The sequence below is a fragment of the Zeus faber genome (assembly GCF_960531495.2).
Source record: "Zeus faber genome assembly, chromosome: 20".
In the NCBI taxonomy this organism is placed as follows: domain Eukaryota; kingdom Metazoa; phylum Chordata; class Actinopteri; order Zeiformes; family Zeidae; genus Zeus; species Zeus faber.
Window position 1 is genome coordinate 22,234,716 of NC_137207.1, and position 25,850 is coordinate 22,260,565.

At 44.6% G+C, this 25,850-nt stretch overlaps 1 protein-coding gene across 2 annotated transcripts in view; it reads right to left on the reverse strand.

The window, feature by feature from the left end:
- Positions 1–25,207, reverse strand: part of LOC307245436 (vesicle-fusing ATPase-like) — a 28,948-nt gene extending 3,741 nt beyond the window's left edge. Inside the window, exons 1-17 of one of the 2 annotated variants that reach the window (XM_080021006.1) lie at positions 25,084–25,207; positions 19,731–19,816; positions 19,252–19,348; positions 17,477–17,516; positions 16,268–16,434; positions 15,170–15,277; positions 14,873–14,948; positions 13,766–13,921; positions 10,198–10,397; positions 8,371–8,536; positions 7,855–7,929; positions 6,180–6,367; positions 5,174–5,269; positions 4,358–4,514; positions 3,342–3,475; positions 2,285–2,351; positions 1,476–1,555 (exon numbers count right to left, since the gene is read on the reverse strand). In XM_080021006.1, the coding sequence (XP_079877132.1) occupies positions 1,476–1,555; positions 2,285–2,351; positions 3,342–3,475; positions 4,358–4,514; positions 5,174–5,269; positions 6,180–6,367; positions 7,855–7,929; positions 8,371–8,536; positions 10,198–10,397; positions 13,766–13,921; positions 14,873–14,948; positions 15,170–15,277; positions 16,268–16,434; positions 17,477–17,516; positions 19,252–19,348; positions 19,731–19,816; positions 25,084–25,095 (1,905 nt within the window). In that variant the 5' untranslated portion in view covers positions 25,096–25,207. The remainder of the gene's footprint in view (positions 1–1,475; positions 1,556–2,284; positions 2,352–3,341; positions 3,476–4,357; positions 4,515–5,173; positions 5,270–6,179; positions 6,368–7,854; positions 7,930–8,370; positions 8,537–10,197; positions 10,398–13,765; positions 13,922–14,872; positions 14,949–15,169; positions 15,278–16,267; positions 16,435–17,476; positions 17,517–19,251; positions 19,349–19,730; positions 19,817–25,083) is intronic. The other variant, XR_013844677.1, reaches the window with a different exon arrangement.
- Positions 25,208–25,850: the final 643 nt, after the last annotated feature.

The window sequence follows — 25,850 nt, forward strand, 5'->3', positions numbered from 1 at the left end:
ATGAGGAGGAGGAGGGGGAGGTGAAAGGAAGAGGACACGCAAGGTGAGATGAGGAGGTGATTGCAGCGAGGATAAGGAGAATACCCCAAGGAGCCCACGCAGGAATAGCAGGTGGAGAAGAAGGCGGAGCAGGCGGTGGAGGAGGAGGAGGAGGAGGAGGACAAGGAGGAGGAGGAGCAGAGGACGGGAGAGGAAGACACGGTGGATGAAACCAGGAGGCCCCGACAATAAAGACACGCAAGGCGAGGCGAGGACGTGAGAGCGGCGAGGAGGAATTCTGGCACAGGAATAGGAGGCGAAGACGGAGGTGAAGACGGAGGAGGTGAAACAGAGGAGAGAAGGAGAGGAGAGGAGCACCCAGCGGAGGCCAGGAGGCCACAAGCAAAAAGGCAAGGTAAGATGAGGATGTGAGAGCAGCGAGGTGGAGAACCCACCCCCCCCCCCCACCACCCGAGGAGCTGGCGCAGGAATAGGAGGTGGAGGAGGAGGTGAAGAAGGAGGAGGAGGAGGAGGAGGAGAAGACAACAACGAGGAGGCGAGGAGCGAGGGGGGGATTATGGCGGCCGGGTGCCCCCCCGTGGCGCAGGGGCTTGTGACGCTGCATGCAGATGAGGTGCCACACAGGCGGCAGCGCTGCCAGGTCCCCGCGCTCTCACAGGGCCCTTTCTCCTCCGGCCCCCCGCCCCCAGCGGCCCCCCCGGCCCGGGCTCCCCGCTGGGCCCGGCGCTTAACAACCCGAGAGGAGCGGGGCAGCCAGGCATTCAACCCCCAACCCCCCAAAACCTCCCCCAAAACCCCAATCCCGAGACTCCTTCTCATGCACATACAGAGCCACATATAGTCAGCTATACTCTCATTCACAAACCTCATTAAAAACAACAGAATCGGGTTAAGAACAGTCTCACACACACGTTCACACACACACACACACACACACACACACACACACACACACACACACACACACACACACACACACACACACACACACACACACACACACACACACACACACACACACACACACACACACACACACACACACCAACTGAGGACACAAGAAGAAATGGGTCTTCACCACAACCATTCATCCACATCACAACGGGACAGCACCACAACATTTACTAATAACCATCCATCCATCAATCCACACACACACACACACACACACACACACACACACACACACACACACACACACACACACACACACACACACACACACACACACACACACACACACACACACACACACACTTGCAGCGCCATCTGCTGCCCCCTTTCGGCCGATGACTGAACTACAAATTGGAGATGTTTTTGTCCAGAAAACAGATGGGTGGAGGTAGAAACGCAGCAGGCGTCCTTCTTCGAGTCCTTCTACTCGTTCGTCCATCGCTACATCCCGGCGTTCTTAATACCGAGTCATCCACAGTTCAAGTTCCACGCGGGGAGGACTCCATCGTCAGCTTCCTCACCTTTGGAGGAGGTTTCTTGAGCAGGACCAGCAGAGCTTGCAGCACCAGGTTGGAGAAGCGAGGCCCGATGGGGACGTAGTCTGGACGGGGCCGGGGGTGGGTGAGAAAGATGAGGAGGATGACGTTTAAGTTGTCACGCGACACGGAGGGTCACGGGACGTTCAAATATCAAGACTCAATGTATTGCTGAACTGTTTTCAATTACGGAACACAGTTAAAACACAGTTTGAAATGGTCACATAATCATGGAGGATGTCTTAAAAGCGTCTTCCTAACCTGCAATGTGGAATAACTGAATATCTGACCAGTAATATCATTTTTTAATTTAATTATTATTATTATAATTATTATTATTATTATTATGTATCCAATCAGTTGCTTATAGGCCTAAATGTGAATTGTAACCCAGTAGTAAAGCAGTAAGTAGTGCTGGCTCCAAAACAAGAATAAAAAAAAAAAAAGAGGTGTGTGAAATGTGTGACACCCTCAACATGCACTAACCTTCATATAAGATAATAAAAGATAATAAAAGATAATAAAAGATAACACTTTATTAGTCCCCGGAGGGAAAAGCAAAAGAAAAGGGCAGCCGGGAAAGAGAGACAAATTAAGATGTGATGAGAAATAACAGATACTGTATGTACCCGTCTAGACGAGGAGCACCGTGTTCACCAGGGCCCGCCACGGCCACGTGTCAGTGGACAGTGAGCGCAGGTGACGGTGTTACGGCGCTACGCTCGCAACCACAGCGAGAACATAAACAGCACCGCAATAAATAGTGCGCGGGCGGAGGGACGGCGGCGCCTCACCTAACAGGCGCTCGATGTCGTCCACCACCACGCAGCTCAGCTGGGACTTGTAGGCGTCCTCAAATATCTGCCGGAGAGGAAAGCAAATGAGAAAGCCGCAGGGGGGAGGGGAGGCCAGGGGACGCCGACGCGGAAAGGAGCTCGTCCAGCGGCGTTCCTCAAACACTTCCAGTCCAGGACTCCAGACGTTTCTTTCCCCGAACCATAATTTCAGTGTTTTGAGCCGTGCGGTGTGCGTGCGCCGTGCGGGGCGCCCGGTGGCAGCGGGACAACACCAGCCTTAACACGCTACCACCACCGGGAACGTGGCGAGGCTGGAGCAAATAACTTTGTTTTAACATAAAACAAGTCAAGTTTATTTATTTTTTTATTGTTTATTGTTGACTTTTAGGTTTATTGTGTATTGTATATTGTATTCATTTTTCTTGTTCATTTTATGGCTTTCTGTTCATTTTTAGGTTAACCTGATTTATTGTCAATTTTTAAATTTGGTTAATATATATTGGAAACATTTTACTGCCCATTGTTTTTTTTCAGGTTTATTTGTTTTGTTTCATGTTGATGTTTACTACATATTTCCAATTTTTCTCTTCTTAATTTTTAGGTTGATCACATATTGACATTTTATTTCTTTTAAATGTTATTCTTATTCGTTATCCCTGCAATTTCCAACCAGGGATGAATTAAGTATCGATTAATCCATCCATCCCTCCATCTGTCATCAAGCTCCATCCATCCATCCATCATCTATCTCCATCCATTATCCATATCCATCCATCCATCCCTCCATCTGTCATCAAGCTCCATCCATCCATCCATAATGCATCTCCATCCATCCATCCATCCATCCATCCATCTCCATCCATAATGCATCTCCATTCATCCATCCATCCATCCATTTCTTGGGAACAACGACTTGGGAACAATCCTATATGTATGTATTTTGAAAATCCATGTATATACTGTATTTCCATTGAATATAGACGCAGATCTTTTTCAACACAGATTTTAAAAGTGATATTTTTTTCTAATTATTAACTGAATAAAAAGCCGCCACCTTTTTGATGGCCTGGCACTTGGCGATCTCGGAGTGTCCGATCATCTTGTCCGGGGAGCAGATCTTGATGAAGGGGAACCGGGAGTCTTCGGCGATCTTGGCGGCCAGCGCCGTCTTCCCGCTGTTGGGAGGACCTGGGGGAGACGGCGAAAAGCAGCCCCGAGTCAGCCGGGGCCGCACCGACACCATGTCCACAGCCGCCACCGGGACGGCCTTCTGACTCACCTTTACAAATACAACGTTTGGCAACATTGTGAAAACACGTGTCGACACATGTCGCCCTAAACTGCAACCGAATGAGACTTAAAGAGACTTTGATGTGTGAGTTCAATAAGACAAAATGGAAACATAGGCAAATAATTAATTCTTGAAGAGCTCCGTGGCACGTGCCTTTTAAATAATGTTTATTTGGTCGTTTTTAATCCGACTCATCAAAATCCTCTGCATTTTTTTAAACAATTCAAAATAAAATCCCCAAATGTGACTCTTTCATTGAAAGGGTGGAAATGTGGATGGATGGATGGGTGGACTACAAGGAACTGCACAATTTTAGAAGAATTTCAGTCCATTTGTTACATTTATTTCGGGGGATGAAAAGTAACTGATAAACAGGGAAACAAAAGTAAAAGTAACTCGAGTTTTACTGGAAGGCAACAACCTCAAAGGACTTTATTATGCTACAAAACAGACGTTTAAAATGTGAGTCGAAAACCACTGTGTGAGTCCTGGTGATAACTTCAGGTGTTGGGGAGTTTTCTTCCAAAAGAAACGTGACTTTAAATGGGGCGGAATGAAAAGTGCGAGGGCGACATTCTCAATTTTGATGATAGAAATCTTTACCAGACCCTTGAAAGGAATTTGAAAATAAGACTTTGGGTGAGAGGCCACGCCGACTTGAGGAGGAATGAATGCATTTTTGTGAGAATCTGGGTTTGGAAAGTATGGGCTGGGGTGGGAGGACGCTTGTGACTGTGTGTGTGTGTGTGCGTGTGCGTGTGTGCGCGCGCGCGCCCTACCCTCCAGCAGGAAGGAGACGAGCGGCGTGCGGTCACTGTTCTTGGTCTGCTGCACCAGCAGCTCCCCGTCCTCCAGCACTGCAGACACCGGGTCGCCCCACCTGATGATGCCGTTCATGATGTAGCTGACGTAGTCCTCCTGGTTGGTGCCAAAGGCCTGGAGGGAGGGAAGAGAGCGAGAGAGCGAGAGAGATGTGAAAGTGATGCTGAAACCAGATCATGTGCACTTTTACTGTAGTGTAGAATTACAGCCGTGTTTTTTGGAGCACGAACATGAGGTGAACAAACCGTACACCTTCGTATTTACTGAGATGCCGCACCTTCCTGGTTCTTTATTATTCAGGCCGTGACACGGTTTTTACACAAAATAACCGCAGTGAAACTGAATATTCTGTTGGTTGCCTAGATTGCAGTAAAAATAGATGTTTTTTTGCCATACCAGCGTGCCTACATTACCTAAATTGCACTTCAACCTATTTTATCCATGTCTTTTTTTATCAGTCTTTATTATTATTTATGAATTTATATTTTAATTTAAATTTTCTTTTATACATTTTGGCTTTAATCTTTGCGTCCCAAATGGGTGTTGGTTCGAGTCCCACTCAGTGTCCAGGTGGGTTTGAGTAATTCACAAACTTCCAAAAACTGTTCAGGACTGTTTTCATTCTCTCGTCTTTTCACCCCTTTATTTCTATGCTTTTGTGCTTTTGTTCTTCTTTGCTTTCGTACGACGCCTTTTATGTCTCACGTGAAGCAGAGCGAGAGGAACGGTGAGAGAGGGAGGGATGGAGGAGGAGGGGAAGTGATGGGGTTTACCGGTTTGATGTCGTTATTCAGCGACCTGAGGAAGTCGTGCCGGTGGACCTGCAGCTGCCCCACCTTCGCCAGGTCGACCTCCACCGTGGTACTGGCCTATATATATATATATACACACACACACATACACATATATAACAACAATAATAACAATAACAATCAGCTATAAATAAGCACTATGGTATTTACAGAACATAATGATGAAGAATGAATATTTTTTTCTCCACCAGAGACATCTACAGAGCTTTTCTGGGTAAAAAATTGGAAAAAAATACAAAAAAACAAGACGTTTTTCCTGAATATCAGCCACGTTTGGAAAGTTATTCTGAAATGATATGAGGCCACACCAGCCCTAGTCAGATTTAACACACCTCGCGTTGCAATTCATACCGACTGCGCAATCTGGAGGGAGACAATGTTTCGTTTCAGGGCAGAAAGGTCAGACAGACGGGGGAGGGGGAGGGAGAGGGAAAGAGGGGGAGAGAGAGAGAGAGAGATGATGTGGGGGATGTGGGGGAGAAACAATCCCAGCTAAACGCAGGGAGGGAAAGCGCTCCAGCGGGTTGGATGTGTGTGTGAAGCTCCTGTCTGTCACACATCATCACCCCTCAATATGCTCTGTTCTGACTCTCTGAAGAGTGTGTGTGTGTATGTGTGTGTATGGGGTGAGGGGTGGACGGTGGAGGGGGAGGAAAGCGGGGAGACACTTAATGGGGGAGCTGTGCAGATTTGAGCCTACGCACCTGATAAAAACACTTAAGACGCGCACACACACACACACACACACACACACACACACACACACACACACACACACACACACACACACACACACACACACACACACACACACACACACACACACACACACACACACACCTGTGCTGAGTCCCATCACCGCCCACTGGGGCAGAAACTGGGATTTAAACACAACCCGAAGGGCAAAACCTTCTTCTGGGTGGAGACGTCATTTTGGGTATCGGCCCCTCTCTACGTGGCCACTGACCTTGATGTGGCGGTTCATGGCGGTGGACTGGGCGGCTCGCACCAGGCCCTCCAGCTCGGCGCCGCTGTAGTTCTTGGTCTCCCCGGCGAGCTCCTGCATGTCCACGTCGGTGGCCAGCAGGCTGAACTGACGCATCTTGGCCGTGTGGATATTGAGGATCTGGACCCGGCCCTTCTCATCGGGCAGGCCTGGGGGTGGGGGGGCAGAGAGAGAGACTTTTAATGAGCTTTAAAAAATATCTACATTTTCTGTGACCTGGACGCATGTGTCCGAGATAAACAAACACAAAGCAAAGTCGCCCATTGGTTTTATTTTTATGATTTTATTTTAATCGTACCTTTTTTTTTTTTAAACCATTACTTTACTAGAAAGTCCCATTGAGATCACAACATTAAAATGCGGCAGATACAACATGATGTACAAAAATACACAACAAAACAGAAGAACAGCTCTTCAAACACAGCGGGCTCTCAGGAAAAACAACCACATGCCTCCATTGCCACATTCTCCATGATGCCCTCAAACTCATCAACAGATAAAAATGTGACTCATTTTAGATCTTTTTGTAGATTATTCCACGCCCAAGGTGCAGAGTAGGAGCATGGAGTCGGCAGCAGCGTAGCTCCTCACACCAGAGTTGGGACAGTGAAGGGTAGAGAGGTAAACTGGAGGTTCACCCTGTATCGCTTTACAGATATAAATATAGCAGAGCTGTCGTCTGCGAGTGGTCGGTGATGTCCAAGCCAGCAGATCATAAACAATGAAATGCAGAGTAAGGGACTTTGCATTTGTAAAGAAACGTAAAGATGCATGGCACAGTGAATCAAGGCTCCAGGATACGGAGGAGGCTGCATGCATATGCACTATGTCGCCGTAATAAATCACAGATAGAAAAGTAGCTTCCACCAGTTTGTTCTTGGCATTGAAAGAAAAGCAAGATTTATTTTTAAAACAAAAGCCAATCTTCACTTTGAGCTTCCCATCTAGATTACCAACATCTACATGAGATGAAAGCTCGTCGTCCATCCATATACCCGAGTACTCGCACGCGAGCACCACCTCCACCTTTTGAGGAGACCATGAACCTCCATCAACCTCCATCAACCTCCTTTTCTGAGGATTTAAAACCAATATTAAACCCAGCAGAGCAGTTTGTAATGACTGAAACGCACTCTGCAGCTCGCGCCCCACCCTTACTGTGGAGGGGGCGTATAGACGACGGTGTGTTCCCCGCATGTCTTTTGACATTTGACACTGTATAACAATGTACTGTATACAAATTGGAATTGTTAGAATCTATTTATTTATTTTACACACGTCCAGTGCAAAGGAGACAGCTGCAGATGAGGAAACGGCCAAAGTTAAATGACTATTGTGCCGTCGCTGAGATACTTTTTTTTATTGTTGTATCCCTAAAATATTGTAGTATTTCCAAACTACAAAGCTAAAATAAGTGTAAAACTGAATCCTCACCCAGATACGATTGTAATATCCAATGGGAAGGTCCCCGCCCATTCCCAAACTATTCTGTGTCATTATCATATAGATGATTATAATTACATCTTTTTTTAAAAACTATTATTATTATTATTATTAACTGTAATAATGTTTTACACAACCTACAACGCTGCTGCGACAGCTCCGTCACGCAACCTCCGCCTCTTTTGTTTCTTACCGATCTCCATCTTCACCTCCAGTCTGCCAGGACGCAGCAGAGCCTCGTCGATCAGGTCAGGCCTGTTGGTCATTCCTGAGAGGGGGGGGGGGGGGGGGGAGAGAGAGAGAGAGAGAGGAGAGAGAGAGAGAGAGAGAGAGAGAGAGAGAGAGAGAGAGAGAGAGAGAGAGAGAGAGAGAGAGAGAGAGAGAGAGAGAGAGAGAGAGAGAGAGAGAGAGAGAGAGAGAGAGAGAGAGAGAGAGGGAGAGAGAGAGAGAGAGCGGTTGGATTCCATCGCTCTAATTCTCCATCCTTCCCTCCATGGCTCTCGCCGCGCTCTCTGCGACGAAAGAGCGAGCGAGCGAGCGAGCGAGAGAGGTAATTTAACAAAAAATGTACAGAAACAATAACGTCGGGAAAGGAAAAGACAGCATAGATGTTGAGATATGATAACCATGGAGGAAATACATCATTTTAGCCCGTGAGTGTGAGTGTGTGTATGTGTGTGTGTGTGTGTGTGTGTGTGCGCGCGCGTACCGATGACCAGGATGTTGTTGAGCTGCTCCACTCCGTCGATCTTGGACAGCAGCTGGTTGACCACCGTGTCGTGGACGCCCGTGCTGCCCGCCATGCTGCCACGCTGCTTGCAGATGGCGTCGATCTCGTCGAAGATGATGATGTGCAAACCGCTGTTGGCGCCCAGCTGCACCGCCAGGCGACAAAGGAGAGGAAGGAAGGAGAGGAAGGAAGGAGGGAGAAGGAGGTGAAGTTTTAGAAGACAAATCCTTCTCAAATACCATAACACTCCAATATTTTCCCCACAGAGGATCAATAAAGTAGTATTTTAACTATTTTCATTGTGTATATTTTTATTTTTTTTCATAACCTCATATAGTCAGAATAGTATTCTCACAATGAAAATAGTTAAAATACTTCTTTATTGATCCTCTGTGGGGAAAATGTGTTATGTGCAAGTGCAAGTATTTATTTGTTTTTTTCATAGGTTTAAAGTGGTAACCTGTAAGATTACTTAACTAAATGTTTGATATTTATCCCATATTTATTTATTTAGACATACACAAGAAACAGCCATTCAATGTATTTGTGTGAGGGCATGCGCTCGCTCCACTTTTTGCTGCTTCCATAGTGGCGGGCCGGGTCCAACTTTCCAGAAAACAAAGCAATGAAGTGAAATGCAGCCGAGGTTGCGATCTGTAAACTCTGGTTATGAACATTCATTAAAAGCAACAGCAGACACTCCCCAACACCTCAAGTGACCAAGACAAAAACAACAACAAATCAATCCATCAGAGGAAGGAAAAAAGCTGAGAGAGCAAGCGTGTGTCAGGGAAAGTGAAGGAAAACCCGGTGTTAAAATAAATAAATTAATAAAAATACACACAAAAAAAGCGATGGATTACCACTTTGAAGTGATATTCCTTGAGCACACATGTTTTGAATATGTCTGCAGGGAGTGGTATTTCCACCATCTATGTTCTACAACATGAAACACAGCGGTAAGAAAACCACAGAATGTGCCTTTCCGTCCCGCCGGCTCAGAAGACGCCGAAATTCCCTTTCCTCCGAGAAAGAAAGAAAGAAAGAAAGAAAGAAAGAAAGAAAGACAGATATAAAATAAGGGTGGAAGGTTGTCAGGGTGGGGGGTTATCCCTGCATCTATAGCCCTGTCAGTCTGCAGAACTAGCATTTAATGCAGGTGTGGAGCTTGGCATTATTACGCACTGTGTGTGTGTGTGTGTGTGTGTGTGTGTGTGTGTGTGTGTGTGTGTATAGGGGTTGTAAGGGTGGGGGTCAGAGACTTCCCAGCCCCTCATTAGGTGGTGAAGAGAGATCTCCCACCCTAGTGTCCCATCACCAGAACCAAACACACACACACACACACACACACACACACACACCAAAGTTATCATAACTGCAGCTAAAGGGCAGATCTCTCGGCTCCTCGAGAAATGAGCTTTTCTGTTTGGATCGGGGAGATGCTTATCCTTTGTTTTGTTTTCACAGGGGAGAAAAAAAAAAAGAGTCGTGACCGTTGCCGAGAACCGGCCTCAGCTTTTTAATCTGACGTGGGACATAATTGGAAAAAGTTGCCGGGGAGAAAGTTTCGGGGCTGGAGATAAACCCGAGTTCATCCATCACGAGGTGACAAGTGCCGATAACAGATTTGTTTTTGATGGATTTATCGTCGCGCCGACGAGGCCCTCATGAGTTTAGGATACGCTCAGGTTTGACAACAGGCTTTAACGTGGTCGTTGTCACTGTTTTGATCAATGGTCACAACTGTTGTATTTTGATCTGGTTTTTTGGCTGTTTCTCGGCGGAACACCGACAGCCTCCGCTCACCCTCTTCTGCTCGTCCTCGGCGTCGGCGAACAGCTTCCGGATGTTGGCCTCCGACTCGCCCACGTACTTGTTGAGGATCTCGGGGCCGTTGACGATCTTGGGCTCGCGGGCGTTGAGCATCGTGCCGATCTGCCGCGCCATCAGGGTCTTGCCGCAGCCGGGGGGCCCGAAAAGCAGGATCCCCTTCACGTGCTTGCAGCCTGGAGGGGAGGGGGCGAGACAAGGCGCGGCTTTCGGTCTCAAGCTCGGGAAAAAAAAACAAAAAACGAGCGGCTGAAGTCGGCCGAGCCGCCGCGGTCGGCATGAACGCACGGTCACCCGAACGCAAACCTTGTCTGAAATGGCAATCGTGCGTCCATCCAAACTTATCGTAGGTGGAATTCTAAACTCACAGCCAAGTCCCAAATATAAACAATTTGAGGCTGGAGGCCCCCCCCCCCACCCGCGACCCCGACTGGATGTGTGACGACGGAAAACATAAAGTTTGAACCTCCCTGAGTGGTTGTGATGGGGCCGGGGCTGCAGGTACCTTATTGCACCTGCTCCGTGACATTTAGTCTAGACTAATTGAGACTCCTCTGATAGCCATCTGAGCTGCCACGCTGAGGGGAGGGCGGCTGGTGCGACAGGTGGGGTGTGTGTGTGTGTGTGTGTGTGTGTGTGTGTGTGTGTGTGTGTGTGTGTGTGTGTGTGTGTGTGTGTGTGTGTGCGCGTGCGCGGGTGGTTGTAGCATTTTGTGGACGCCTGGGTAACTTTTACTCAAGCAAAGGTGAGACAAGGTGAGCGGGTTTGAGCCGACACAGAAACCCCCTCTGTCCCGACTCTCACCGACAGACTCGCACTCAAACTTCTGTCAGCACCTGAGCCACCCCGCTACACCCCACACACACACACACACACACACACACACACACACACACACACACACACACACACACACACACACACACACACACACACACACACACACACACACACACACACACACCAACAAAAAGTTACCCTTAGCGGGCTCCTCTTATCTCGGCCTGCCATCTCATTACAGCGGCCACCTGGACGCAGCCAGGGGCCGACGCCCTCCCAAAGGTCACCGCCGGACACCACGGGCCGCAAGCCGATTGTGTGTGTGTGTGTGTGTGTGTGTGTGTGTGTGTGTGTGTGTGTTTGTGTGTCTGTGTGTGTGAGGTAGAGAGAGGCAATGTATGCGATTACGTCACAAGTATCTCAGTGTTTGAGTGGCTAAAAAGACAATGACATATATTAAAATCTGTGTTTGTGGTATTAATATCGGTGTGTGTGTGTGTGTGTGCGTGCGTGTATGTGTGTGTGTGGGGGTGTGTGTGCGTGAGAGAGAGAAAAGGGGGGACTTTGTGTGAGCAGCTTGTAATAACTATGACTTGCTGTCCTTTGGCAAAGTGAATCAGCATGGTAATCTGAGAGCTGTCGAAAGCTATTTATGTGTGTGTGTGTGTGTGTGTGTGTGTGTGTGTGTGTGTGTGTGTGTGTGTGTGTGTTTGTGCGCGCGCGCGTGTCTTTCTGTTCGGTGATGCCCACATCATTAGTGGTCTGCTGAAGGCTGACAACCTGGGAAAACACCCGAGACAGACACCGTGAGGCCTTCAGCGTCCAGTGCCGTCATTCAACTAGTGAAGCAGTGTTTGTTAGGATTTGGGGAGATCTATCTAGCTGTCTGTCTGTCTGTCTGTCTGTCTGTCTGTCTGTCCGTCTGTCTATCCATCTATTTATCCATCTATCTATCTATCTATCTTTATATCTATCTGTCTATCTATCTATATTCCATTCTGTATTCCACTTACTGTATTACGTTTTAGGAGTCAGTTAGTCGGTCTATTAGAAAGGAATTTTCTACTTTTTATTTTATTTTATTTTTGTACTTTTTCCTAGGACTTATTGTGTGCTATCACCGGGTGCGTTGCATTACATTTCACTGCATATATGTATGGAAGTATGTATATGTATGTGACAAATAAAAATCTTGAATCTTGAATCTTGAATCTATATATCCATCTATCTATCTATCTTAATATCTATCTATCAAACTACATAAACCAACGTTCACACTTTTGGGTTCATCTAATCCCAAGCATCCCAAAGACACTGGTTCACGTGACTCATCTTGACAAAGAATCTTATGAATAAATCAGAAATAAAAAAAAAAATTTAAAAAAAGGTGTTTGAACTTAAGACCTCATAAATTCCTAACCCCAACCCTTAAAAAAAAGCCCTAATATTTGTAAAACTGAATTTAACAATACTTCTTAAAAGGAGCTTATGTTTCTAGGGTGTAGCCTCCAGTGCATGTGGAGCAGATCAGATAAGTCAAGACAGAATGTTTACGTTGAAATTACAACCTCATTTAAGACTATTAAATAAAGGTTATTAACTTTTGAAGGCCTAGTATTTGTAAGATAGAATTTGAAGACCTGAGACTTTTTAAAAATGACCTACACGTGTACATGTGGGAGCACAGAAAAAAAACAACAAAAAAAAACAAAACATTGCATGTATCCAAAAAAACAAAAATAAGTTATGGAAACAGTGACATGGAGCAGGCTTTCTTAACCTACAGGCCAAACTACTTTCATAGTTTCAAACTGAAGCTGGCGATTCATAAAAAGAAGAATAAAGGTTGAATTAAAAAGCAGAAATGACAAATAAAGTGTCCGTACAGTAACTGGCAGGTTCATTACCTGCCAGTTACTGTACGGTATGATTCTGACCCTACCATCTAAATGTTGTTGCTGCAACATTTAGATGGTAGGGTCAGAATTTAGCGTAAAGGACTGGAAGCATGGATCAATCCTGCCTTGAGGGTTAGGGTTAGGGTTCACACTGGTGGTGTAATGGTGTGGAGGATATTTTCTTGGCACACTTTGGGTCCCTTAGTACCAACTGAGCATGGTTTAAAGGCCACAGCATACCTGAGTATTGTAGCTGATTGTGTTTTCTTCAAGTATGTTTTCCTTGCACTGCATTCTCTGTCTGGTTGTAAGATTAAATAATGTAATGCTATTTAAAATTACTTTTAGGAGGATTTAAATGTATATTTAATACAACACAGTCAATTAATTCTATTATATAATTATAGGACCCAGAATCGCGATTGTGGCGCCTCCCCTTGCGGCTGCCTGCGCGAGCACCTTGTGTCGATTACGCACATTTTGGTATTTTTTAGTATTTATAGAGCTTATTGTGAGTAATCACCGGGTGTCATGACATTTCACTGCATATATGTATGAACGTATGTATATGTATGTGACAAATAATCTCTTGAACTTGAACTTGAACATTATGTTCATGAGGTTAAAACTAAAACACAAGATATTGTTGTTTTTTTAGGGTCTGGGACTGAAAGGGTTTTTCAGAAACAATGTGTCGGGTAATAAAAAATAACAATAATAATAATAATAATAATAATAATAATAAAATATACAAATAAAATAATAATAATAAAACAGAAAAAATGAAATAATAATAATAATAATAATAATAATAATAATAATAATAAATAAAATAATAATTATCGTTGTTGTGTGTATAAACTCACCCATCTGTTCAACAATGTCGGGAGGGAAGACTCTAGAGGCGAACGCTCTGCGGAAGATGTCGGAGAACTCCTTGTCCAGGCCGCCGATGCCCATCCGCTCAAAGTTCCAGTCTGGGTTGATGATGGACTGGCGGGACTCCCTGGTCTTGGCTTTCCCTGGAGAGATGACAAAACAAATAATCAGGAGAAGGAAAAAAAAAAAACATTATTTAAAAAAAAAAGTCCAAGTTTGGAATAATCTCTCCCTCTTTTTATAATATTATTCCAATTGTAATATTTTTGTCCTGCTGTGAAATCGTTTGGCTAATATAACTTACTAATATTGCCGAATATAAATTAATTAGTTTTATTGTTTAATATCTCTAAAAATATATTCCAAATTTCACACCAATTTGTGTATAACGCGATACGATGGTCACTGTAAAGTCAGTGATTTCTGCATTTTTGATTTGACTTCAGGTTCATCCATCAGTCAAGCGAGTAAATCAGTATTCATGGGAGATGGATCAGGCGCAGGGGGAAGCGCAGCAAAAAAAAGTGAGAGTAAATGATGGTCACTGTAAAGTGAGTGATTCAAGCATTTTGGATTTGACTTCAGGTTCATCCATCAGTCAAGGGAGTAAATCAGTATTCATGGGGGAATCGCAGCAAGACGTGTGTTCATGCTGCCACCGTGTGGTCGCAGAGAGAGCCGCAGCGTCAGGGTGGGGAACGTGTCAAAGCGAGGGAGGGAGCTACACAGTATGTGCCAGCTCAATGTCTCTACACAGCAGCTCTCCATTTGTGGAGCCCATGAGGTCGTGAGGATGCCCTTGCTGACAGCTTTATTGGCTCTGATTTACCAGTTTAGTAAAGAAGTGAGATTTATAAGTAATGGCAATATAATTTAATAGCCAGGCATTAAATTAGGGAGGTATTAAAGTTGGTATTTCTGCTTGGTTAGGCCCAATGTCAGAGGGCTGGTTTTAAAATCCTCTTTCCGTTGCGGTGGAGTTGAGAGAACCCAGACCTTCCACTGGAGAAGCTGCTGGTCCTATTCCATGTTTTTGCTCATGGGAAACACGGTCGGCTGCCGCTGATTCTGCGGTGCGCACTGCCGCCACTCACCGACCAGCATGAGCGACGAGCTCTCAGCCTTCTCAAAGATCACCTGACTGTTGCCCAGCAACAAGCCGATTTCGATCTGCAAAATAACACGAGAATCAACTACAAGTTCTATTTAAAAATATTATGAAGATTTTAAACGTCAGTCTCTGCTTTCACAGTGTAAAGAAAATGTATTTGGTCGAATTAAAATGTATTAAGGTGATGATGCACCTTGCCCAAATAGCAGCGGTGTGTGAAGTGTGTGTTTAAAGTGTGTGTTTGAAGTGTGTATGTGTGTGTGTAAGAATGTCACGGCACCTTCTGCTTCTTGCTGCAGGCGTGCTCTCCTTTCAGGATGCTGGGGTCCATGGCCTCAATGTCCTTTATCAGCAAGCCAAACAGCTTGTCACAGAAGCTGAAGACCAGCTGGAAGGAACGGGAAATAAGAGTCAGAAACATCTGCTGGAAAATGTTATGAAAAACTAAAAGAAGAAAATCGGAAAAAGTTGACCCATGGAAGTTACATTTTCTAAATATGACTATAAATACAAGTCTGGTTAACTATGGTCTGATACTGACATAAACATGGACGATAGAAACTACATTTTTATTCAGAATGACAATTTCTATTTAAGCATCCAGCTCCAGATGATCAAATTTAGATGCATATACATTAGATGTATATGCATCTACAAATATATACAGTATGTGTGTGTATGTATGTATATATATATATATATATATATATATATATATATATATATATATATATACATAGATACATATATATTTGTATGTAAACATTTAGTATTAATGAAGTCAACCTATGTTCAGAGCCAAGCTCCATTAAAAGAATATAGAATAGCGGCAGGAGCTCCTTTTAAGACCTTTATTTAATTTATCCGCTTTTTTTGAATAGAATTTGCTGAGTGTTTTATTTAATGGTAAGCTCCTGTGTTTTCTTATGCGTCTGAAATAAAAAATATTATCAAATCAAATAACACCATAGACTTGTAATATGTGTCATTTATATCCTGTATACCAATGCCAATAATTTATCCTGTACATAGAATCACACTTTTTATCCGTAAATTTTTATATATTTGGCTATTTCTGTATTTTTGGTGTATATTTGGCTAATTTCATTTTATTGTTTATTATATTTATTGTAAATATTTATATTATTATTATTATTATTATTATTATTATTATATATTTATATTATTATTATTATTATTATTATATTTTTCAGTGTTCATTTAATTTTTTTCTACTTTATACATTTTCAGACTCTCTTTTTAATATCCGTTTTGGAAACACACTAATCCTCTCCACGATAAATCCCTCATCTATGAAAACGCCATTTGCGGGAATACTCATTGTGATTCTGATCATTCCTCTCTTAAAAAAAATCACCTGCTGGCCGGCGCTGAAGGCCTGGCTGTTGAAGTGCTGGATGAACTCGGCGGCCATCTTGTCCGAGTCGTAGAGGTTGCTGTCCGCGCTCTTCTTCTGCAGGAAGTCGATCTCTAGCGTCATGGCGCCCACGCACTGCCTGGACTTGTCGAAGTTGTAGTTGGTGACTGGGGAGAGGAGAGACGCCGAGGGGCGGGGCGTTCCCGTTTTAAAACACGCTCCCGAACGAGGAGGCTCATTTTCTAGGGGCTGTTTAAGTGTTGAAGGGGTTTGGGAAAGTGAGATCACAAGGTCGTTTTGTTTTTCTCACCTAAATACGAGCATAAGGAGACGTCATCTCTGACCTCATTATAAATCAATTGTCACTCTACATAAACAATGACGCTTACGACATGGTTATCATTGTTTTTCGTTTTTATTTTGTTTTCTCCTCAAATGTACTATTCATTCCCTTGTTGTATGTATGATGTATTTAAGGTGCTATACAAATGCAGTTTTCATTATATTATCACCAAAAGAACAAACAGGTTGTTATAATATCACACTTTAAATTCCACTGTAATACAGTTTATGATACTGATCATAATTATTATTATTATTATTATTATTATTATTATTATTATTATATTTAGATGTGATCCAGACAGCTGATTGACTGTTACATACATTAATGACAAAATAATCACATTCACAGCATCGCTCCCCTCTTTGCCTGCGATGCGGCTGCTGTTCTCGAGAGCGCCCGGGGGCCCGCGCTCGGGGCCATTGCGAGGAACAGGACTTCCGTTCCTCTGGATCCCAGCCAAGCAGCGCCACACTCCACACGCCTCCCCGTGCCAGATCAGTTATTTGCCGTTTGCCCTCCGCCCTCGTGACTCTTAGTAGCTGCTCCACGCCCTCCACCACTAACAATCTGCCCCAGCACCGTCATCAGATGACACGGAAATTGTATTTCTCCGGTAGAGACAAGGGTGCGCAACCTTTTCTTTTGTTTCCCCCCATGTCAGCCATATTTTGTGTCGTCTAGATGTTCCTCCAAGGATTACGGTGGAAGTGGCTCAAGGCCACAAAAGAATGATTATCGCCACGTGAATAAAGTTGTTTGAGTTCTGCCGTTATAACCGCAGACTCATGGCCATTCTAAATACGGATTCAAATGTTTTCCCACCTCCACGGATTCGTGAACAGAGTCGTAATCGTGAGCCTTACCTTCCACCTCTTGACCAATAGACAGGCCCGCCCATTTCCTCTGGGAAAAAATATATAGATCATTAAAGAAGGCGACGAGGTACATTTCAATGTTGACAATTTCATTTGTATTGAGTGATGCTACGGAAAACAAACAGACCAAAAGGGACTCTACAGGGACTATTTAAGTCATCCGGTTGCCCGGCAACAAGGGGATGAGTTTCCATTACAAGACACAAAGGGAAGCTTCTACCTGGAATCACATTTAAATCACTAGTGGGTTTTCCCATACAGATAACCGTGCAACGCTCCTCTGTTACACGGCCTCATTTCACAAGCCCCCGTCTGAATTTCGGCGGCTTTGTAAATTTGGTACAAGGCCGCTCTGGAGAAGGGCCGTGCCCCCCCCCCCCCCCCCCCCGCAGCAGAGCCCGGCTGTAAAATGAGACCCCGGCGAGGAGGTTGCTGTCGTACCTGCGGTGCGGCCAGGCTGCCATGTTTATAGACGGGAGGGAGAGCAGGGGGAGAAGAAAGCAGTGACGTTTGAGAAACACACACACACACACAGAGGAAGAGGGGAAGGTGCGTGCAAACAGGCCAGAGACGGCAACACAGCTCGACACATCGGGTTTAAAAAGACTAAGAGACAAGGCGCGGGTCAGTTCTTCCGCACGGCTGTTATTATGATAAACACCGCCAACCCTAAAAACCCGTCTGACGAGGAAGCAGCTCAGCTTGACTCGACTTCACCCGAACACCTCTCCACGTGCGGCCCTTCTGATTGTAATTCCGTTATTAGAAGGGCACGCTCGACGTTTTTCATCCCAGGCCTCGGGTGTCGGTTCCTATTGTTCGTAAACCGTTCATAAAACAAACTGGCCCAAGGCTTGAGTTCAAAAACTTACCACTCTGCTGCAGATTCCCACTCTGATTTAATGATGTCCGAAAACATAGAAAAACGCAAAATATCCTTTGTAAAAAATGGGAAACTGCTATTATAGTCACACGCCTGTTTCCATCCGTGCAAATGTAAGTAACAATAATAATAATCACATTTTTATTTATAATTACTTTTTGCAGTCGCAGTACTTCCAAAATGTAACGTTTCTAGTCTCTTACACTTTTGCTTAAAATAAAATCGGAATTCTGAAAACATTTAAAAGAAGAAATCTGACTTTAAACTGAGAATGCTGTGAAAAACACCTTATTCAGTGTTAACATTCACACTCACTTACTCCACTCATTAAAATAAGTGGAGTAAGTGGTGTTATAGCTTCAACTTGCGAGAAAGTTGAAGTCAAGATGTTTAAAAGCAGATTTTTGTTACTCCCTCACACTGTAAAAGTGGCCAGTCTCAATATGGATCGAGTTTGCGCCTGATTCAAGAAAAGTGTTAAGTTTATCATTATTACACTATTATGGTTTGAAATTCTGGGAAAAGCTGATAAAAATGCATTTCTTTCAAATGAAACCTACACCAGCGGATTCTATTGTGAGCTTCTCATTTCCGTGAAGTAGATTTAACGTTTCAAGGCTTAAGCGTTTGCCCCACTGGAAGCCGCAGTAAGTTCCTCGACAGTAAAGCCTTACATTAGCAGTCAAAAATGATGGGAACCAATATTTCAAGGCCTGGGTTGAAAAAAAAAATCCAAACAAACAAACAAACAAAAAAAAAAAAAACGCCGATCCCACCCTTAAAAAATAAATGAATAAAATAAATAAAAACACACATGGCACATGTGGCACCGCAGCAGACAGGCACTGGAAGGCTAATATTGTGGCGGGGGCCAGCGTACCTGGGGGAGGCTGAACGCGATGGTCCCCCCAACGACGCTGGGGTGAGTCTTCAAGGTGAACACGTACTTGTGGGTGGAGTTACGAACCATGACGTGTCTGAGAGAGGGAGAGAGAGAGAGAAAGAGAGGGAGAGAGAGAGAGAGAGAGAAAGAGAAAGAGAGAGGGAGAGAGAGAGAAGGAGAGGGAGAGAGAGAGGGAGAGAGAGAGAGAGAGAGAGAGAGAGAGCGAGGGAGAGAGAGAGAGAGAGAGCGAGGGAGAGGAAACAGCCACTTCAGGTGTGTGAAGACGACGGAACAAGCGGAGCAAGAGCCACGCGCTTCTTTTTGAAAGGTTCTTTTGAAAAAAGAACCTCTGCCCACCAAACGTCCCTTGACATTTTTCAACACTTGAGCTTATAATAACGTGTTTCTGCTGACGCGCTCCGCGGCACGAGCTGTGGCAAACATCGGTGAACACACGCACGCGCACACACACTTACTGTTCAAACTGTTGTTCCTTCTCACTGATGACAGCACAGTTGGTCAGTGACAGTTCGTCCGTCGGGCATCGCGCCGCCTGCATCACCTGGAAAACCACAGAAGAGGGAAAGAGGGCGAGAGCAAAGATCACCACTCCGCTCGGGATCCTTCTCCGACTGTAAAAATGAACGCACACAGGCCTTCGCTCCCTCGCTGCCTCTACTCCAGATGGCAACATGGCACAACAACCACAAGTTGCACCACTGCAGAAGGAGGTGAGGTGCCAGAGGTTTCAAAGCTGTGCTCCAGGTACTCAGACGGCGAGTGTGATAAAATTAAAACATAGAAAAAAAAACAAACAAACAAAAAAAACAAAACACTTGGGTCGCAGATAAGGAGAACTCAAATGAGCCAAACCCAATCTCATCTAATCTCATCTCCGGGACTTCTGCCGTACGACCTCCATCAGCGTCAGTGACTCCGGTCTCATCACGATGTGCGACTCCGTCATCCGTGCGACCGAGGGGGCCGACATGTCTCAACGGGAAAGTCGGCGGCTGTCAGGGTAGAACTAGAACAAACGCTGCTGTGATCTTTTAAACGTGGCTCTGACAAATTGTACCGGGTTTTTTTTGTTTTTGTTTTTTTTCTGGGTTTTTTGCCAGGGTGAATTGCAACAGCGGTGCGGTGACAGCGGGCCTTTGTGGATTTGCCTTCCTGGTTTGCGTGAACATCAAAGCATTTACAGCAAAAGCCTTTGGCCTCATAGGAGTCCCTCGGAGGGAGGGAGGAGGGAGGGAGGGAGGGAGGAGGGATACATCTCTGTGCATCTCTCCCGGACGAGAGCAACTCTAAGCATTGATTCCCGCTGTGTGGCTTTTGTTTCTGTGAGTTGAGGATACGAACAAGGTTCAAGCAAGGGCAACTTGCATGGCAGCCTGGCCGCAACTTAATTTTTGTGGGAGCCTGATTTGTTGTGGATCGATATTGGCTCGGAGTGCACGGGGAGGCTACTGTAAACGATTATTTTCCTCGTTTTGATGAGCAATTTTAGCGTTTACGGCTTATGAGAAGGAGGAGCAAGGGTTTTCAGTAAAATGCAAGACTTAATGCTGTACACGCAACTCCTGTATGACGCCGTTTCTGTCAAAAAGACGGTCGTGGATTGAGATCACTAGCGGCGTCGAGATGTCAACAGTGCAGTAAATCAATGGAAAAATGGACAACACGGTGAGATCGTTCCCAAAGCCGAGGATTGGTGTTGGTCTTGTATAATAAAAGAGCCGCGCTCTTGTCATCCCACAGGACGTCCACGGGACAGTTATTCCAAGCAGTTCTCGATGATCGACCAAGAGTGGCGCTGCAGGTGGAGAATTTTAACTCCACGTGCAGATGAACTCTGTCTTGGATGCAGTGGAATATGAACACACCGTGTTGTACGCCAAGCCTGCTGACAGCACAGGTTAAAAATAAAAAAATAAAATAAGGAAAATAAAAATAGAAACGTGGATCCACTGTAATACTCTTTGGCAGCGGTGAGGGCACAGCAAATAGTCCAGCGTCAACTCCATTATGAACCACCGTAAGGGACGGCTGCAGCCGAATTGTCATTGCATTCAGGTTGCCATGGTGATGTCCCCGAATGCAACCAAAGCGTTTTGCCGTCCATTGAGTACAACTGCGGTATAAGCCCCACCCAACTGAAGCTCTTTAGAGAAAGCAATCATGTTCAAATGAAGAATGGCCTACATTTACACTGCCTTCCAGAGCTTCACAGCCGACATTAGTTTCACCAAAAATTGTAAAAAAAAAAAAAAAAAGTTATATAACTCATAGGTGTTCTGCAAAATGAGAATTTTCAGAGATGGAGTGAAAAGAAAAACAAGACAAACACGTGCACCCACGGATTGCCCTTTTCCTGTAGATTGTGATGGATATCGGCGCTCCTCCACCGTATAGAACGGCGGTGAGCGCCGGGGAACGGAGGTGATTTAGTGGAGCTGTCGGACAGGGCGTCCGTGGGGATGGCATTATGTGCTGCGGGCGCCGGGCTTATTGAATTTCCCACGGTAATGCTCACACTGACTCATGAGAGTGTTTCCTCAGCGCTTGGGGCTCGGAGAATACAGGCCCGCTGATTTAAGCCACAATATCTGAGCTCGTTCTCGGAACAAAGCCTTTCTACTCCTCGCCACATTACCTCTTCATTAATATTGCATCCTTCAACCATCGACATATACAACAACAACAACAACTAACAGATACCGATGTAAGCATCGGGAAGGATACCGTGCTCATGTACGACGCCGCAAGTAAAGCAGAAGCAGATACCAGCCAGAGAACGTTCTTTAAGAGTGAGGATTTTGAATTTTGGTGACAGTTTAACGGCATATCATAAAAAAAACTGATTTTAAAGCCGTGAATAAACCAACTACCGAACACACGGGGTCTTCAAAATCAATGATCTCACAATAATTGTTGGTAAAATTTGTTTTGGTGCTCGGTCTGCGTAAGTACCAAGAGGGGGTAACTGGTACTACTAATGGTATTAGTCCACCCGAGCTGTAGAAAGAGTAGACAGAGCCAAATTTGTATTTAGCAAGTTGGAGGGAGTTTTGGTTGTAACTGGCCCTTATCGCGGTTATATTTTACTTTCACACAAATTGTTGCTTTCAGCGAATCAGATTTCTGCTTTGTTTTGTTATGCCCGTCAGGTTGAAGAGACATCCATTGAGCCAATCAGATCACACTTTGCTGAATGGATCTCAATGTGGGACGCACCACACTTTATTTATCCAACCTTAATAAAAAATAAATAAAAACACATGAAATGCACAAGAAAGCATTTATTGATTTGTTCCATGACTGTTAAGGACATGATTGTTGTACACATGAATGTCCGACTTTCAGCTGCTGAGTAGGTTGACGTATCCTAATGGCACCGTGCATTATTCATGATTGACAACAAGCTCAACGATGGCGCACGGTTGAGACGAGCCAAGTCATGATCCATTACATTGAGTTAGGAATGTCTTAGGCCAAGACTACCATGGAGGCAAAATAATCAGCACCTATATGTCCACCCTGTCATTAAAAACAAAATGCTGGCTCCCATTCATCTCCACGGCATTCATTAGATCGCTTTTTTTTAAATCTTATTTTTTCTCAATGGCGATCCATTTTAACAATGTATAAACTGATATTGCTCTAGCTGGTCTAGCAGGGGGTAAATTAACCACAACACACCTGAGAGATCTCATGTAGGAGCAGGCTAATGGTTCTGGAAGTACAGGCCCTAATATAGGCTCCATACATTAATATAGACCCTTCAACGTGTCACTCATTTTCAAGGAAGCCCATGTCCAACCTCGCTCCAAAACACCAGTTTGTACTCAAAACCTCAGCAGCAGGTCATTGACTAGGGCAGAATATCGTCGGTCTGTCAGTTTTATTAGGGGGGCCAGGGCAAATTAATCCTTCTTTAAAAGAACAATAATAAAAAATAATAATAATAATAAAAATAAAAAAAAAGATTTGTTCTCATTCTACAAACCTAATTACACCACAAGACCGAGAAGGAGACCCCCGCCACTGGCCTGCATCTCCTAAAAGTCACCGGTGAAGCATCCTTGATAAAATGCTGCAATAACCTCAGAGCGATGCCCTGCGCGGAGACTTCCTTCTCGGACCTCTCCTTTGTGCACCGTCATCTCCCTTGGGGAAGAGATCGAGACAGAACATCCGGCCGGATTTACAACCCTTACAGCCTTTTTCGTCTCAAGGAGCCACAACTGAAACGGACAATTGAAGTTACTGAGTTGTTATTTTATTATTGTTTTTTTTTTTAAATCATAAGTGATTTGGTGTCAGGGTGATTTGGTGATTTCGTTCAAACCTCCGTGCCCGTGTGTAAGGTGATCAAAGCTGTCGTTATTGCACATTGTGACCTCTTGTAAATTGACTTTAACTATAAACCGTTTTGCTGGACCCCTGGTTGAGAACCACTGCATTACACAACAGCACACAGAATGGTTGGAGAAGGTGTAGTGAGTAATAAAGTCATAAAGTAGTAAGTGCACTTCAAGTCCACACTGTCTGTTGATATTATTATTATTTTACTTCCTACTTATCCCAAATAGTAGGACAAGTGATACTAAGAGTTAGGGCTGGGTATTGGTGCTCGATAACTTTGAGGGTGTCGATTGAAATAACCCAATACCAAGTAGAATCGGAACTTCTCCACTCAAACGATCCCTGCATTCCATCCTTTTTGTACCCAGACCTAGAAAGAAAATAGTCATTTTCTTTCTAGGTCTGGGTACAAAAAGGATGGAATGCAGGGATCGAAAATAGTCATTTTCTTTCTAGGTCTGGCGTTCCTCGCCTCGACGCAGACGTGCGATTGGTGTGTCAAAGGATCGGTTCATCTAAAATCAAGTCAGGTGTCCACGTGAACAGTGACAGAGGTGTCGCTGGAACCATTCCCCCTGTACTGGTTATCTGTTTGAAATGACGCTGTCCAAATACTTCATTGTACAGTTTTGTACGGTTATTTAATAACTATTTCAACAATTTGAACCCTTTCAAAACGCATTTGTGTGAAAATCATGGAGCTGTGGCATTTCATCAAACTGAATGTTCCCATTTGCATGATACTGTGGGTACAGGGGAGAGAAAAAAAAAAAGGTATTGAATGAAGTACTGTATTGGTATCAATATCACTGTAAGGTATTGGTACTGGCATCTGTATTGTTATTGGTACTGGCATCGTCAGTTCTTCCAACAATACACAGCACACTAAGAATGCTGTTTTCACGGAACACAAACGGAAAAACGTCACCACTTGCATTCTGTAGTGTCAACAATGCAACGATAGGAGGTGAAATCCAGAGGGTGTGCGTCATAAAGCTGGAAATGATACACACACACACACACACACACACACACACACACACCATACAGTATGTACGTATAAGATCATGTGTGCGTTACTAGTCACCGGGTACTACTGTGTGCCCAGCTGGAAGGGGGCTGCTACGCGAAGATGGTACAGTATGTATGATAAGGTTAAGAGAAGTCAACGCTGAGTAACTCCCGCCAAGGCTTCCACGACTCCCCTGCTGCTGCTGCTGCTGCTGCTGCTGCTGCTAAGGGAGGCGGCGGCGGCGGCGGCGGCGGAGGAGGCGTCGCAGCCAAAACCAGCACTTTTTTGGACAATCACGAGACTCTCCGCTCCACTTCCGGGTTGCAACGCGTGACGTCACACGCGCCAGCGCCGCGCTGGCTCGCGGTCTCCCCTCGCCCCCCGGGCCCGGGGCGGGAGGAAAAACAGCCCCGTTCCCAGGCTCGTGGTGGGTTCGAAAGGGAACTCACCCGGCCGGCCATCGCTGCGCTTTCGCCCCCGGCTGCTCTGCTGAAGTCGGGCTGCGGCGTATGAACGACGACGCTGCGCTGACAGGACCGACGCGCACTGGAACCGCCGCACTCCGGTGCGACGTCGCGGGGAGGGGGGGGCGGGGCTTCGGTCGTGACGTCATCACGCACACGACGCGCTGGAGGGAAAGGGATAAATCCCAATCCAATCCAATCCAATCCAATCCAATCCCGGACCCAACGTTGATCCATTTTCCTTATTAAGTGCTCTAAACATTTTTAATACTATTCAATTGTGATAAAAAAAATATATATATTACGAATGATTAAAAATCAAATACATGTTGGCGACTCCCCTGAAGTAGGAAGCCTTTTTAATTTTTTTTAAATTTGTTATTCCTTTAACTGTTTGTATTTGAGTTTCTATTGTCAAATATGGATAGCAAAAAAAAAATGTTTTACACTCTTATTTTTATTTCTTTAAACCCTGTTCCGTTGTCATTATATCATATGATCCATGTACAAAGCAGCCTTGCATTTAATAAAAAAAAAAAAAAAAGTCAAACGTGATTACCACTATTAATTATTATTACTTACTATTATTAGGTTCGAGTTTAAGTTCAGGAATAAAAAAACGTATAAAAAATGTAAATTAAGCATTTACAGAAATTGTGTATATATATATATATATATATATATATACACACACACACACACACACTTAAAAATGTATATATGAACTGAGTCAGGTGCATCATCTTCATCTG